This window comes from Sesamum indicum, linkage group LG2 (genome assembly GCF_000512975.1).
Source record: "Sesamum indicum cultivar Zhongzhi No. 13 linkage group LG2, S_indicum_v1.0, whole genome shotgun sequence".
Classification (NCBI taxonomy): domain Eukaryota; kingdom Viridiplantae; phylum Streptophyta; class Magnoliopsida; order Lamiales; family Pedaliaceae; genus Sesamum; species Sesamum indicum.
In genome coordinates, this window is record NC_026146.1 from 10,111,283 (window position 1) to 10,127,543 (window position 16,261).

Here is a 16,261-nt window from a genome sequence, read left to right on the forward strand (position 1 = left end):
ATACTAGCAAAACATGTAAAATACATACATGGGCATATGAAACAAAACTATGTTATCAAAAAATTATCACAAATCAAATAAATAAACGAAGAAGCATCGGGCTTCTTGATCAAGCCATTATCTCAAAACACTTCAGGTGGTGAGAAAATTAAACATATACTTATCATCGCTTCAGGGATGATATTGCACATAATTGGTACAAAATATTTCACCTACTACTGGAGATGATTTTAACTCATTACTTACTTCAGGAAGCAATGAAATTTTATAGAACATATCCACTTCAGGGGATAAAATCAAGAATTGTATGCCTGCTTCTGGAGGCAATATCACATCCACTTCAGGGGATAAAATCAAGAATTATATGCCTACTTCTGGAGGCAATATCACATCCACTTCAGGGGATGAAATCGAGAATTTATATATATAAATATATATATGTCTACTTCAAGAGACATTGAAATATACAATATAATTACTCATATTTTATTATGAAATATTCAAGAATAAAAGTAACTATGATATTGTAAAGGTAAACAAACAAAGAATAAAAATTATACTAATAAAATTAACATTTTACCTTGATCGATCGTAACGTAACGTCGTGCTGATAACGTGTTATAAACTTAGAGAAATTCTAAGTTTATTAGCCTATCACTCTTAATAGAATATAAAGTAAAATATATGTATTTCTCCAACAAACTTTATTTGTTCACTCCAAAAATCACTTTACAAATGAAATACATGGTAGTATTTATAGACCACCAAAATTGTGGTTACAAAATACATCATAACTATTTTAATTACAAATTATAATGGGGGATACAAAAGGGTGTATAACATAATGGGTATTAAAAAGAATATGAAGAGGTGTATGCATTCATATATACATATTATATATAATAAATCTCACAAAATATGTAAGTATTTATTTCACTTTATTTACATTTCTTATATTTTATTGTTTAAATGTAAACTATATTTTTTTATAGCACGTGATTCATTACATAATTCCATACATTCAAATTTTAAATAATTGATCCTTTATACTAATAATTTAAATCAACGAGCATATTCAAACAAAACCAATAAATAAGAAACTATTATAAAAATAGACATACACCCTTTTTATTGTGATGTGTCAATCTGTTCTTACTAATCAAACAAAGTCTCATTAGCTCATGATATTGTGATGAAATCATAAAATATATTTAGAAATTTTTTTTTGAATAGAAGAGATATTGGGTTTGGCAAGAATTTAAAAGGAAGTAGAAAATTGATATATATATATATATATATATATATTAGTACAATAATTGAGAAGGTATAGTGATGGGTTTCATAAATCTGATACGTGACTGATCGACTTTGTAACGTGTCATGTAAAGTCGGCAATTTCAAAATATTTATTGATTGACTGGATTTATTACTGAAAATTAAAATTATATATTATGATATTGGATGTCGACGTAAACCACATAAACTGACTTAACATTCTATGGGCCGTCCGACGTGACATTTATGAAATTAATCTTTGATTAATGTTGTTAATGTCTTAATTAAAATCTTTGATTAATGACATTGATGTCTCAATGCTAGTGGGCTCGCCCTTTAGGATGCCTCAAGAACACAATAATTACAATCCATGTGCATAAAGAATTAAGTACGTCATAAAATTATAATTCTGGTCCTATAATTATAATATATGATAATTATGATTTTTGTTGAAATTTAATTTAATAATTAAGTCTTATAATTTTAAAAACTTAACGTATTAAGGATAAATTCCACTGGAAATTGCAAATATGGTTGGAATTTAGCACGATCGAGCCCTGACTTTTGGGCGGGTTGCAATTTTTGGTGGATTTTGTTCTTAATGTGTCATTTTTTTAAAAATAAAATTGTAATACTTAATTGTCAAATTCAATTCTAACATAATTGAAATTGACAGACACATAATAATGGGACTAAAATTCTATTTCATCCACACTTATAGCAATTTCTTTTATTTATTATTTTATTTTATAATGTTTAGGAAGCTAATGCAATTATTTTAGTAAAATTTAATTATCTCAAAATTTAAAGATTTACTAGAACAAAATATAATTTTATGTCCCAGCTAATTGCGATGACTAACAGATAAAAAAAAAAAGTATGATGAATATAATTTTATTTTGAATGGAATAGAATTAAAATCAATCCTTATTTATGGAATTTACATGAGGGTCTTTCCAAGAAAGTTCGAAGAGAGCTTACTTGATCCATAATTTATATTTAGTCTTTCATTTTTTGAAATATATATATATATTTTTTTATGTGAGGGTATATTTTATGAAGGTTGTACTAAAACTTTTCCAGAGTATAATTACGATTTTCAAACAAGTTCTAAATTTGTTTTATTAATCCAAAATTTTTATGATCCGGCTCTGGTACATCCTAAATTCTAATATACATGGACTCACCGTGACCATATGATACTTTTGGTGTTTGTAGTTTACTTGGAATCATACAATTGAGAGAAATCTATAAATAGTTATTTTTAGACAACGTGTATAATTTTTACTAACCCTAATATGCTTACGACTTTTATCATATTCTTTTACGATCTATCTGATTTCAGCATCGAAAGACTATAATCGAGGGCTTCTTGATATGATTCTAACAGTGATTTGTGTTTTTAAACTTACAACTGAAACAATCAAATCGTAATTTATTCTTTGAGTGATTTGTGATTTCATTCTTAAAGATCTGGTCCAGAATTTTCAGTGCAACACTTTTGAACTTTGAGATTATTACTTTTTTTTTTTTTTCCCGGAGGTGTATAAGTCCTGTTCATGGATCAACGATGAAAATGTGCAATTCGTAGACTTTGATTGAGAATTAGTATTTACGAGTAAGAACAGTCAACATCAGAAATAGTGAAATACTTGAAAATTATGAATAAGACATAAACAAATAAATAAAAAGGTGGGGGTATTATTAATTAAGATTAAAGCCGAAAGCTAGAATATATAGGAAGGCCCACATATTTAAAATTCAATAATTCTTATTTAAATACATGATGCAAAGCGCACATGCAAAATCTACAACATTACGTAGAAATGGTCCATGACACGTACATTTGATGACCAATTAAAAGTGGTAAATTTGACATACTAAAAAGGAAATTAACTATGATTTTAATTAACTGCCCCATATATAATTTCCGAATTTTTGTCCAAATTTATTAAGGGATTTTTGTTGTGTGCTAAGAACATCATAATTTTCCTCAAGTGGTACTCACTTTTTTTGAATTGTACATCAATTACAAGATAAGCGTATTGCACATTCGATGGGACTTGAAGCTTATATCAAATAAATTAAATCTGACCAACACCTATTACAATAGACAAGACCTATTATGCAATAAAATCAATATCCCATGCATATGACGAGGTTCGAACCAAGATCATGAGACCTCAACTTTACCAACTGAGTTAGGCCTCATTAGTTGTTCTACACCTACTTATTGTTATGATTTTTCACTTTGGATGGAAAACGATGAGTATGTGATTTTCTTAATAATCGGCAAAAACATTAAATGCGGTTAGGAACATGTTGGATTCTCCTTTGCAGCCGTCGGTCCATGCTCTAATACAGCCATACTTCTTCCTGCTGCTGGTGCTGGAGCTGATCTCTTTGATCAAGGATAGAACGTAGTTGAAGTCGTGTTTTAGTGTGTTACGTCTTTCTTCTTGTTTATTTGCACTTTTACCCAGTCATTTCCTCGTCATTTATTCCTGTTGTGATTAGGCCACGTCGCATGACTGGATAATTGCTGATTTGTTACTTTTGACGCTAGTTTTGTTATTTAAACAGCCTCCGTCCCTTTTGTTGAGCTCTGTAACAGAGTTAGAAAAGCAGCAATGAAACCGATGGGCAATTCTCTGTTTTTCTCTGATTTGCTGTATATTTTTGTGTTGCTATTGAATTGGATTCTTCACATGGTATCAGAGCCTTCATCTTGAAGGTCTCTTGATACTTGTTTTTGTTTTCTACACACACAGCTTTGCTGTAACTGCGAAGGAAAACCATGGCGGATTCGGTAGCAATGGAGGCAGAGCAATACAAGAAGGACATCCTCCACCTACATCCTTTTGATAATTCTAGCTTTGAGTTGGCTTCGCCTTTGAATGGTTCCAATTATTTGACGTGGAGTAGAGCTGTGTATGTCACTCTAAGTTGCAAGATGAAACTTGCGTTTACTGACGCATCCTTTCCCCGTCCTTCAGTAGGTTCTGCTCTATTTAAACAATGGAGAAGAGCAGACCTTATGGTCATTTCGTGGCTCTGGAACTCAATCTCGAAGGACATAGTGGAGGCTTTTATGTACGTGAGCTCTTCGAGAATTGTGGCTAGTGATTCAAGCACGATATCGTTGCAGTAGTGCTCCTATGATCTACCAAATATAGAGAGATATCACTTTGATCTCGCAAGGTGATATGACGGTAACTAACTACCTAACGAAGGTAAAGAAACTCTGGAATGAGCTGCTTTGTTTGGCTCCTTCACCAAAATGCACATGTGGAGTGAACAAGGCTATTGCTGAAATGCATACCTCGACGCAACTTATGCAGTTTCTCATGGGGCTCCATGAGAGCTTCGGCAAGGAAAAGAGTCAGTTGCTTATAATGGATCCGTTGCTTGATTTAGAGAAGGCATTCTCAATGCATTTTGCTGTGGAGCAACAGCGGAATTTGCAAACTCAAATCGCAGACACCACTAGTAATGTAGCATACCAAGTGTCTTTGAGAGATAATAGGAAGGAAGGAACTTATAAACAGAATCAGAGGCATAAATCATATATAGACAAGTGTTCTATGCTTTGTACACATTGTCATAAGTAGGGACATTTAAGAGAAACTTGCTTCCAACTTAATGGAACGCCAGAATGGTACATATTGCGGATTGATAAGAAGAAGCAGATTGGGGGAAACTACAATTTCACTGGCAATGTAGAAGTAGTAGCTGTCCAATGGAAATGCCTCGATGGTGAAAATTGATTCAAGGATAGAGGTTGTTGATTTAGTGGCAGAGCTATTAAAGCTGGTAAAAGGCAAAGAGGCACCTTCAGACCCCATCACTAACTACGCGAACTACGTTCACTCTAAAACGCAGTTCGCAGGTAACTCATTTGAATTAAGCTCGTTGAATATTGGGGATTGGATTATTGATACGGGAGCTATGAGTCATGTGTGTGGATATTTGTCATGTTTGATTCATATTCTGCTCCTGGATACACACACTTCATTCACTTGCTGGAGAAACGAACAAACAGGTTGCTCACATGGGAACAATGAAAATATCAGATAAGGTCACACTTTATTCAGTCCTTTATATTCCAGATTTTTCTCTCAACGTTTTATTCGTGAGTCAGATTTGTAGTGGGGGCGCTTACACTTTTTCTTTCAACAAGTTTAGGTGCTTCTTGCAGGACCAGGTGACTAGAGGAATAGTGGCACGAGGAAAACTGAGAAAGAACCTTTGTATTGTGCATTGGTCTATTGTCAAACCGTTGGCTAGTTATATTATATCTGCTCCTACTACATGTTCTACTATTTTTTAGTATAAAAATTCGTTGTGGCATAGAAAGTTGAAGCATGCTTCTATGACAGCAATTGAGCATATATAAGAATGTAAAATTACAAAAGATTCATTGGAATTGAAGTGTGATATCTTCTGCCCAAAGGCCAAACAGTCCAGGACTCCCTTTAAACTAAGTGAATCACATACTACAGTACCATTCGATTTGGTTTACCTAGACATTTGGGGACCGTAGAAGACACCTAGCACGACAGGATGTCATTATGTCTTGACTATTTTGGATGATTTCAACATACCACTATGGACTTATCTCATCAAACATAAGGTCAAGGGACCACAACACTTCACAACTTTTCAGTCATGGTTGAGACACAATTTGGGGTCAAGATAAAAGTACTTCGATCCAATAATGGCTTTGAGTTTGTGAACTTAAATTGTCAAGACTTTGTGTCAAAGATTGAAATTATACATCAAACCTCGTGCGTCTACACTCCCCAACAAAATGGGAGAGTTGAAAGGAAGCATAGGCACATGCTCAATATTGCTAGAGCACTCTTGTTCTAGGCTTCACTCCCACTTAAGTTCTGGGGAGATTGCATATTAGCTGCTACATAAATCATCAACAGAACTCCTACACATATTCTAGGGTGGATGACTCCTTACCAAGCCTTTACTGGACAACCTCCCACATACACTTTCCTTAAAACGTTTGGGTGTCTATACTTCGCAACAAACCTTAATCCACATAAGTCAAAATTCCATAGGAGAGCTCACAAGTGCGTCTTTCTTGGCTACTTGATGACATAGAAAGATTATAAGGTGTACGATTTGGAAGACCATACCCTTTTCACATCCAGGGATGTGATCTTCCATGAGCTTGTATTTTCTTTTGCTCAAATTCAGTCCACAGAACAAATTGAGTATTCACTACCAACTCCTGCAGTTGACAATGATGACAACCACATAGAGTTGCTTCACTCTTTGCCCACTGTATCTTCACCTTCATATGATGTGAGTCCTGAAATTACACCTCCTGTTCTGCAGACTGATGATGCTACAAGCTCCCCGCAGCCTCCTCGAAGATCATCTAGAGTGAGCCATAAGCCCCTCCGGCTCAACGGCTTTGTGTGCCAACACAATTCATCAATCCTGCATGCTAATTTTGCCACATACTCCTCTTTTGTGACGTCCATTTCTGCGATAAAGGAACCTCGCTCTTTTACAGAAGTTGTCCAATCTCCTGAATGGAGGGCAACCATGGATGCAGAAATTGAGGTATTGGAGATGAACCACACTTGGAAACTATCACCGTTACCAGCTGGGAAGCGAGCTATAGGGTGTAAGTGGGTGTTCAAGGTCAAGTTATGGGCTGATGGTAGTGTGGAACAGTACAAGTCGCCCCTTGTCGCCAAAGGTTATAATCAGGTTGAGGGAATCGACTACACGGAGAGCTTCACCCCTATAGCGAAGGCAGTGACTGTACGCCTTTTTCTCACGCTTGCTACTGCCAATGGTTAGGTCCTCCAGTAATTGGACGTAGATAATGCGTTCCTTGCTATTTGGATAAGGACATCTACATGGTTCCTCCAGCTGCTTACAAGGTTGCATCAGGTCTTGTATGCAAGTTAGAGAGGTCCTTATACTACTTAAAGCAATCCTCGCGTTAATGGAATGTGGCGCTCACACTGAAATTGCAGGAATTTGGATTTAGATAGTGTGCACATGACCACTGTTTGTTCCTTCTTCACACTGCTCGTGGGTTGGTATGTCTCTTGGTATACATCGATGATATTCTACTTGCTAGGGCCTGTGTCGAAGAACTTCAAAAGGTAAAGACTTACCTTCATAATCTTTTTTACTATTAAAGACATTGGAGAGGCACGCTATCTTGGGCTTAGAGATAGCACGAAATGCTGATGGGATCTACTTAGCTCAAATGAAGTATGTGATGGACATCGTTGCAGACACTGGTCTGTTGCAGGCTAAGGCAGTGTCTACGCCTTTTCCTTCGGGGCTTAAATTGAGCTTGAGATCTGGTGTTTTGCTTTCAACTCCTGATTCATACAAATGTTTGGTAGGTTAATTGCTCTATCTCAGTTTCACGAGGCCTGATATTTCGCACTCAGTACAACAATTAAGCCAATACTTAAGTCATCCCTATGATACCCATTGGAAGGCTACACTTCATGTAGTGAAGTATCTCAGAGGCTGTTGTCCTACTTTGGGCTTGTTTTTGCCTGCAACTTCCTTAAACCTTCAATGCTATTGTGATGCTGACTGGGCATCATGTTCTGATTCCAGGCATTCGTTGACTGGGTTTTGTGTCTTCCTTGGTAAGGCTCTCATTTCAACAATCGACAGTGTCCCTTTCTTCAGCGGAATATCGCAACTTAGTTGCTATTGTGTGTGAGCTGCGATGGCTTTCTTATCTTGATAGCTGATTTTGGTGTGAATATTTCATTGTCAATTTCTCTCTACTATGATAATAAGGTGGTCGTGCACATTCTTGCCAACCCCATCTTTCACGAGCGTACAAAACATATTGAAATCGACTGCCATCTCGTTCGAGATGTATACAAAGATGGCTTTGTTGCCCCTGTTTTGGTTAGGAGCTTTGCCCAGATTGCTGACATCTTCACCAAAGCCCTTACTTTGCAGTTGTTCAGGTCCTTTATCTCCAAGTTGGGCTGTGTGTCCTTCGCCCCTAGTCCCACTTGTGGAGAGGCTGTTGGATTCTCCTCTGCAGCTATTGGTCCATGCTCTGATGCAGCCATACTTCTTCCTGCTGCTGGTACTAAAGCTGATCTCTTAGATCAGGGATAGAACGTAGTTGAAGTGGTGTTTTAGTGTGTTACGTCTTTCTTCTTGTTTATTTGCACTTTTACCCAGTCATTTCCTCGTCATTTATTCTTGGGCCACGTCGCATGACTGAGTAGTTGCTGCTTTGTTACTTTTGGCGCTAGTTTGTTATTTAAACAGTCTTCCCTTTTGTTGAGCTTTGTAACAGAATTAGAAAAGCAATAATGAAACCGATGGACAATTCTCTGTTTTTCTTTGATTTGCTGTATATTTTTGTGTTGCTATTGAATTGGATTCTTCACAGAACTTATCACAAGCATTCTATGATAAAGAAAAAAAAATCACCTAAAAATATTTATTTTGCCAAAATTTACTAAAATATTGTCCAAATATTAATAATTCAAATCCAATTCCTATTGATAGACATTATAATCTAATTACAGGCAACTCATAATACATTAATATAAATAATTTTAAACTCGAAGTTGTCACCAATAAAATTTTAATTTGTGAAATTCATTTAAGCCAGTAAATAATCAAATTTAAATTTTATAGGGTTCTTACACCTTAATATATAGTATAAAAAAATAGCTCTTTACAATATTTATTAATTAGTTCATATTTTTTTTTTAAAAAAAAAGATAAACATAAAAATCAAAGAACAAAAAATTGTTGATTTACATATATGATCAGAATCAACTATATATATACATTATTGTCTCTACAAAAAGGAGTAAATCAATGTGTGTCTATATAAGAAAGATGTATATATAGGGTAAGATGTATGTTTAGTCACATAATTTAAGTTATTTGGTATTTCGTAATTTTTAACTTTATAGAATAATATTATGGTCATGCATTTTTTTAATTTTCACACTTTCAATTTTTTTTTCCTCAGAGCTCACCCTTCTGGCTGGAATAATGCATGTGCATATCACATCATGACTTTTTACAATTAGGGCTACTATTCCTAATGGTTCATATTTGTCAACATTTTTATTCTTTAACTTTTTAGAGTAGTATTTTGATTTTACATCTTTTAATTTTCGTGGTTTCAATCTTTTTTCTTGCCAGAATTCACCCTTCTGGCCGGTGGAGGTAAATTCTGGCAAAAAAAGGTTCAGATCACCAAAACTAAAAAGATGCAGAACCAAAATGGTACGTTAGGAAATTAAAAGACAAAAATACCAAACGACCTAAGTTATAAGACCAAAAATACATTTAAGCGTAGCAAAATTACACTTTTAATCCCGTGGAATAGGAGTTTCAATACTTTTAGTCCTCTGTTTTATGATTTCTTCAAAAGAGACCTAAAAAAAATCAACATATTCATAATTTTCAAAATTGTCACAAAAACTGAAAAAATTCGATACATTTAGTCTTCTGTTTTATAGTATTTATGGACTAAATATGTCGATTTTTTTCAACTTTTGGAACCATATCAAATTTTTTATAAATCAGATGACTAAAAGTGTTGAACCACATATATATATATATATATATATTCTATAGGTCTAAAAGTATAAGTTCACTAGAAGAAAGTTTACTATTGATTAAATTTTATTAGCTATGAACTAAAATTATAGTAAATAATAATTATTAGTCATGGTTAAACAAAAAAATCGATGCAAAACTTAGATTATCCCCCATGAAAATTATTTTTATCATTGTTATTAGCCATGACAAATACTTTCGCCACATTCACAAAGATCATGACCAACAACCATTGCATGGTCATGATCACTATAGCTATTTCTTTTTAATCATATGACATAATTAAATGTTAAATTTTTTTCTAATGTTTCTCCATTTCAGAATTAGAGACGGAATATTTCCGTCGCTAATATTTAGCCACGGGGCTTTCAGCCACAGACTGCAGCAACGAATTTTTCCATCATTGATTCATTTTAGAGACGGAAATCATAGTTTCAGATACGGAAATTTCCGTTTTTGATATATATGCGATTTGCAAAATGTTATTAGTATATGTACGTATAGCTGTAACTTTTAATTGAATAATCACCTCAACTGAAAACTTTAAGCATTAGCGAGAACTTATATTAATTTATATTTTTAATGTTTTTACATTCTGTCGTCACCAGTTGATAAAATAAAAAAGGACATCCTTATGATAATTAATGGATCTCTACACCCTTCTCATGTCGTTTCGGCTCAGAATCAGCCATCTTAATTTTATGTAATACCAAAAAATTCAAATTAGTAAATTTCTAAATTCATATAAAATAGAATAAATTACATTGATACATCCTGAAATTAGATCAAAATATATAAACAATCCCTATTTTTTATAAAATTACAACTACACCGTCAGACGTTATAGTTGTAATTACAACCACACCTCATATTCAAATGTAAAACTTACACAAACACTCCTTAAAAAATATTACACTAACACCCCTCAGGGGGTGTAACTATAATTTTATAAAATACAAAAAATATTTGTATAATTAAACCTAATCTCTGAAAATATCAATGTAATTTAATTATCCTATAAAATAAAATGAATATTCATCTAATTAATGATTCTTCAACTCGCGAGCTCATATGTATTTATGAATTTATTCATCAGTCCAAAATCTCCTCAATCTAGTATTTTCAAAAAGTTTTAGATTTACGTTTATCTGCATATAGGAATTAATGTTTATTTTTTATAATATGAGATTCATTATATCATTCAATATTTTTAATTCAAAAATTAATTTAAATAACACAACATGATAGAAGTAAATTTACATTCACATTTATTGGACTTGAACTCATAACTTTTTTAGCATGTCGCCTCATCTTGATCAATGGATAAAGGTCTTACAACGAATCAATGTCTATTTTAATGGCGATTTATTCTTTTTCTTTAATTTTGATAAAATTAATATTAATATATAGTATTGAATATTTTTTTTATACCTTTGTTATGAACTAATTATAACTGAATTTTTTTCACACTTGAAAATAAAACATTGTATCGAAAAACCAAAAGGCAGATGCTTAATTAAATTAAATAGCAACACCAATCGTCCGGGCAAAGAAAGATAGATGCTTATTATAAAATATTGATTAATGGAATTAAAAAGTGAAAATTACATTAATTATCAAAACAAAAAAACTAATTAAGCATAAATTAATCAATTAATTCAACTCCTGTTTCTGCAGCAGCTTCCTTGATCTAGCCTTTACTGGCAGTATTCTGATTCTCTTAGCCACTCTAACAAAATCCCTGCACACTCAACACGCGCAGAATTTCAAGAAATCATCATCCATCGTCTTACGTTAATTAAATCAAAAACCCTACAAGAAATTAAAACTCACATTTTTGGGTAAAAATTTAATTTAAAGAAAATAATTATAAATAACTCACTTCCAGTTGAGATCACCAACCAAAAGGAGATCATTCTCCATGTCTTCATACGCAATCAGATGGCCCGGAACAGCATTTGAAAGATCAAGAACGCCGCCATCACTATGATCATGATGATCATGATCATGGGAAGATGAAGAGCTGCTGTGATGATCAGAGATTATATCCGCAAACATCTGCCTGAGGGCCCTGGCCAAGCTCTGGTAGCTGCCGTGCTTTTGGAGGCTGATGCGCTGGCAGATCGAGCGGCCCTCCAGCACCACCGTAACAGGCGGCACCACCGCCGATACGAGGTCGTCGTCGAACCCCCCAGACAAAGTTGGCTGAAGGATTTTAGGGTTAACGTTGGGAGCAGTGAAGACTCTCCTTTCTTGCCATATCCTCTTCATCAAGGGTTCTTGATTTTGAGGGCCAAAGCTGCTCATCTCCCTCTAATTTCTGGACTGGAATTAGAGATTATTCAAAGGGAATAGTTGTAAAATCCTATGATTTTCGTTGTGGGATTATGGAAAATGGAGGGAATATTGAAAAACAAGAAAGAATTAAGGTGGTGAGAATGCAGTACTGTGTGTAATAGTTGATCGATGTTTGTGAGTGTGTGTGTGTGTGTATGTATATATAGAAGGAGAGAGCACAAATGTCGGGTGACGGTCAGGATAGTGTCTGAAACCACCCTAAACTCGAGCAACAAATTTTTCAAACTTCAAAGCTGCAATTAATTGGCTGTGAAAATTCAATCTCTCACAACTGTCACTTAATTGCATGCCCTTTCAATCCCTACTCATCTATTAAGTGTGTGTGAAAGAGGGAGAATATATGTAAATTTTGATCTACTTCTCATCATGAATCTTTGTATAATTAATTCGTAATATATATATATATATATATATGATTCTAATTATATAGTGTGATTCTTGAAAATCATTCATTACTTATCCGTAAATTATGGTAATTTCAATTTTTTACCAGAACGCTCAAGAGCCCATAAATTTAATTGGTTCAAATTTGATCGAATCAAGTCCGAACTATAATTTTCCTTATAATATGTTATGAAATCTTCAAGAATTTACAAGATTTCTTATGGATTAATTTATAAATACGCCGGATCCCAGATTTTATAAGTTTCTTGAATTTGAAAAAAAAAAAATTAAAAAGAGGGGAGTAATTTGAAGAGTCTAATTTTTGCTTTAATTAGAAGCTCATTTATTTGATTATATAACTAGCAAAAATATTAATACTAACATTCACAACTTCCATAATCTCATTTTATCAAAATTACATTTTGAAGACATACTACTTCTTTTGTTATAGTTAAATTGCGACAAATGCTAGTCAGGTACGACTACCCACTAATTATTAACCCGTTATTTCTACAGATAAAGCCAAAATATTCAACATAACTAATAAGTACAGAAAATATTAATTAATTATTGTTAAAATTTAAATTTATACATTAATTTTATTCAATTATAATAGATAGTATTAATTTATTATAATTTTAAATCTGTGTTTCATTATAAAGTAGAAAATAATCCATTTTTTGACGTCCCTTGACAAAATAATTTAAATAAAAAATTAGCAAAATTCCATCATAATAAATTGCACATGGTGTCATAACAATATATGCATATAGGTAGGTATGTAGAGTTGTATATAAGATCTAGGGTTAGCATGCAACTATTCAATAAATATATATAGTAGGAGAGATATATAATTAAAAAGATTGGGGATGTTTGCTTGTGACTGCAAAAGGGTTTGGCCCTTTTCCATAATATGACATAAATATTTGTCCTTTGTCTTCAAATTTATCCCATTTTTTTTTAATTATTATTTTTTTTAGACATTGTTATGTGGTCATGTTATTAGTTACTTGTACTCTCTACAACAAGAGTGGTACACTATACAGCTATAGTTTCTGCTCTACGTGTTTCTCATTGGGATTGTGAAAATTATGCGTGAAGAAAAAGGGAGCAGAAACATAAATTATATAAAAAACAGGGGTAAATTTTATAATAGTAATAATAATATAAAGTCTTGTAAATTGGAATTTTGCATGGGCTACGGAGACGACCGCGCTGCAGTAGGCGAAGGGCTCGCTAGTCCGACTCCCAAGTGGTCGGGCCAATACATTATTAACATGGGCACTCTACTCAATGACTGTTTTTTTTTTTTTTAAATAAATTATCTGATTAATTACACAGCTCTTATTTGTGTATTATAAAGTGTTATATATATTATAACGGAAAAATGCAAGCAACTCACTTGTGATATCATAAATGAGCAAATTACCTCCTTATGAAAAAATAATAGTAATTTACTTCCCAGTATTTTTTAAAATACAATAATTTACCTCTCTATGTTTTTTCAAAATGAAGCAATATACCTCCCTGTATAAGGAGGTAAATTGCTTCATTTTAAAAAGTGTAGGGAGATAAATTGCTATATTTTTTTTCATATGGGAATAATGTGCTCATTTTCAATATAATAATGTCAAAGGATAGTTTATGTATAGATGGGTACTATGTAGGCCGCATGGACATTAATTTTGAGTTTTGAAAAGCATAAAATGGAGCCCATGAGAATAAAATCAAATGAATTACTGCATGCAGTTGCATATATCAAAAGTTTTCCTGACCCTTTTTGCAATAACTTCCGGATCTAGACCCGGAATCCAACATGTCCCATTCGGATTCTGATTAACGAGTTTATTCAGGGTTTGGTAAGTCGGAGATCTTAATCATACCTTAGCTGAAACACACTCTCCAATAATTAATTAAAAAAATTATAATTTTAAAATAAGATTTGGATAGTCTTTTATTTTTGTTAATAAAATTTAGGTCGTTTTCGACTTCCTCTATTAAAATTCAAATATTTTTTTTAATAGTAATACTTAGTCTACTATTATAATAGTTATTAATTAATTATATATATTAATTGTTGGTAGTTGATTTATTAAAGAAAAAAAAAAGTCTGATCAAGAAATGTAACATATGTGTCATGTTCAACCAATTATAAACAACTTAATTTCAATAATTGAGAAAAATTAAATTGGGGTTCATGTGGACGTGTGATATTGGGCTGTTAGATTCATATATCAATTGGAATATATTGAAAAAGCTTCAAATTTGGCCTTTGGATTTTCATGATCAATTTAGGCTGGAAGAATTGGAGAAGATGAGGGTGATGGATTGAAAGAGTCCAGCCGAATAACAAGCCAAGCCCATTTTGATTGACAAGCCTCTATTTTTATTTTAAGTGAAAGTGTTGAAGTAATATTCTTCAAATAAAATGATTACAATTATCAATATTAAGTATTTATATCTAATAATAATCCATTTTAATAATCATATACTAATAATTAATATCAGATAACTATATTTAATCAACAACCATTATAATAATAAGACGATACCTACTATTAAAATAAAACATTTAATCAACAACTACTATTAAAATAGAACGATATCTACTACTAAAATGGAATAACATCACACGCGTTGGGGCCTCAACTTCACCAATTGAGTTAAGCCTTATTGATAACAAACCTAAATTTATATAAAGTATGTAACTTTTCAAATCTTTTTTCTTTTTTTATTTTTTCTTTTTGGTCTTTTTTCCCTTAATTTTTCTTTAGACCATGTAAACATTTTTTTTTTCATAGTAAATAAACTAGTGTTGCACAATGCACGAAGGTAATGAATATATCACCAAATATATTAAATATAAATTCCAAATATTATGTTATAAAATTCACCGCAACTGAAAAAAATAACATCAGTAATAAAATATTGTTAAAAGTATATGTTAAGCTATAATTTGTTACTACTTAAAATTTATAGTAAATTAATATTATCTACTATGATCAGATGAAATCAATACGAAAATTTAAATTTTGACCGTGGTTAATCAACAGTCGTTGTGATTTTATATATAGCCAAACTATTTATTATAATTTTTATATGTAGTAAATATTTTGTCCTCGTTTGCAGAAACAACGACTAATATTGTGCAATAATAATTAATTGATATTCGCAATGATTTTTAGCTTTAACCATAATAAAAAGACTTCTTTTAGTGTTTGATTTTGCTGTCAATTCAGTTTAAGAAACTTAATAATGTCAAGAACGTTATCTATATTTTCGCTTTGATAATTAGTGAAATATTTACAGTGACAACTTAAAGGGTGTTTGAATGAGCTTACAAGCACTTTAAAACATGTGATAAGATGTATGAGAGTTAATAAGATATGAAAAAGTGTCTGTAAGTTTTTTCGAAAAAAAAATATATAAGCTCTAAAAATAAAATGTTTTGAACTTAAAAACTATTAGGAAAAAGTAAGGAGTTGCTAACTTACTTTTAAATCTTAATAAATCTTTCAAATTGATCAAAGATATGTCGTTATTGACATTATATAAACTCCATAGTTTTATTTTAACCAAACACTTTATAAACTTATTTTCATAATAAGATCTAATTAACATCTTATAAGTTCTAAAACCATCT

General features: G+C 32.3%; 2 protein-coding genes across 2 annotated transcripts; one reads left to right on the top strand and one right to left on the bottom strand.

Annotated features, from left to right (window-relative positions):
- Positions 5,029-8,406, top strand: LOC110011585. Its single transcript, XM_020691942.1, has 7 exons — positions 5,029-5,164; positions 5,385-5,479; positions 6,487-7,062; positions 7,152-7,199; positions 7,451-7,657; positions 7,760-7,916; positions 8,021-8,406. Exons 1-7 carry the CDS (start codon positions 5,029-5,031, stop codon positions 8,404-8,406), a joined length of 1,605 nt encoding a protein of 534 aa, XP_020547601.1.
- Positions 11,423-12,525, bottom strand: LOC105155692 (auxin-responsive protein IAA33). The gene is made up of 2 exons (XM_011071612.2): positions 11,759-12,525; positions 11,423-11,617 (listed from the first exon to the last, which is right to left on the bottom strand). The coding sequence occupies exons 1-2, from the start codon at positions 12,181-12,183 to the stop codon at positions 11,530-11,532; spliced, it is 513 nt and encodes a 170-aa protein (XP_011069914.1). The 5' UTR covers positions 12,184-12,525; the 3' UTR covers positions 11,423-11,529.

Coding starts and splice junctions, on each gene's coding strand:
- LOC110011585 (XM_020691942.1), top strand. CDS start 5,029: ATGGTGAAAATTGATTCAAGGATAGAGGTTGTTGATTTAGTGGCAGAG. Junction 5,165..5,384: donor CTCTAAAACGCAGTTCGCAG/GTAACTCATTTG, acceptor TTTATATTCCAG/ATTTTTCTCTCAACGTTTTA. Junction 7,917..8,020: donor TGGGTTTTGTGTCTTCCTTG/GTAAGGCTCTCA, acceptor TTATCTTGATAG/CTGATTTTGGTGTGAATATT.
- LOC105155692 (XM_011071612.2), bottom strand. CDS start 12,183: ATGAGCAGCTTTGGCCCTCAAAATCAAGAACCCTTGATGAAGAGGATA. Junction 11,618..11,758: donor GTTGGTGATCTCAACTGGAA/GTGAGTTATTTA, acceptor TTGAGTGTGCAG/GGATTTTGTTAGAGTGGCTA.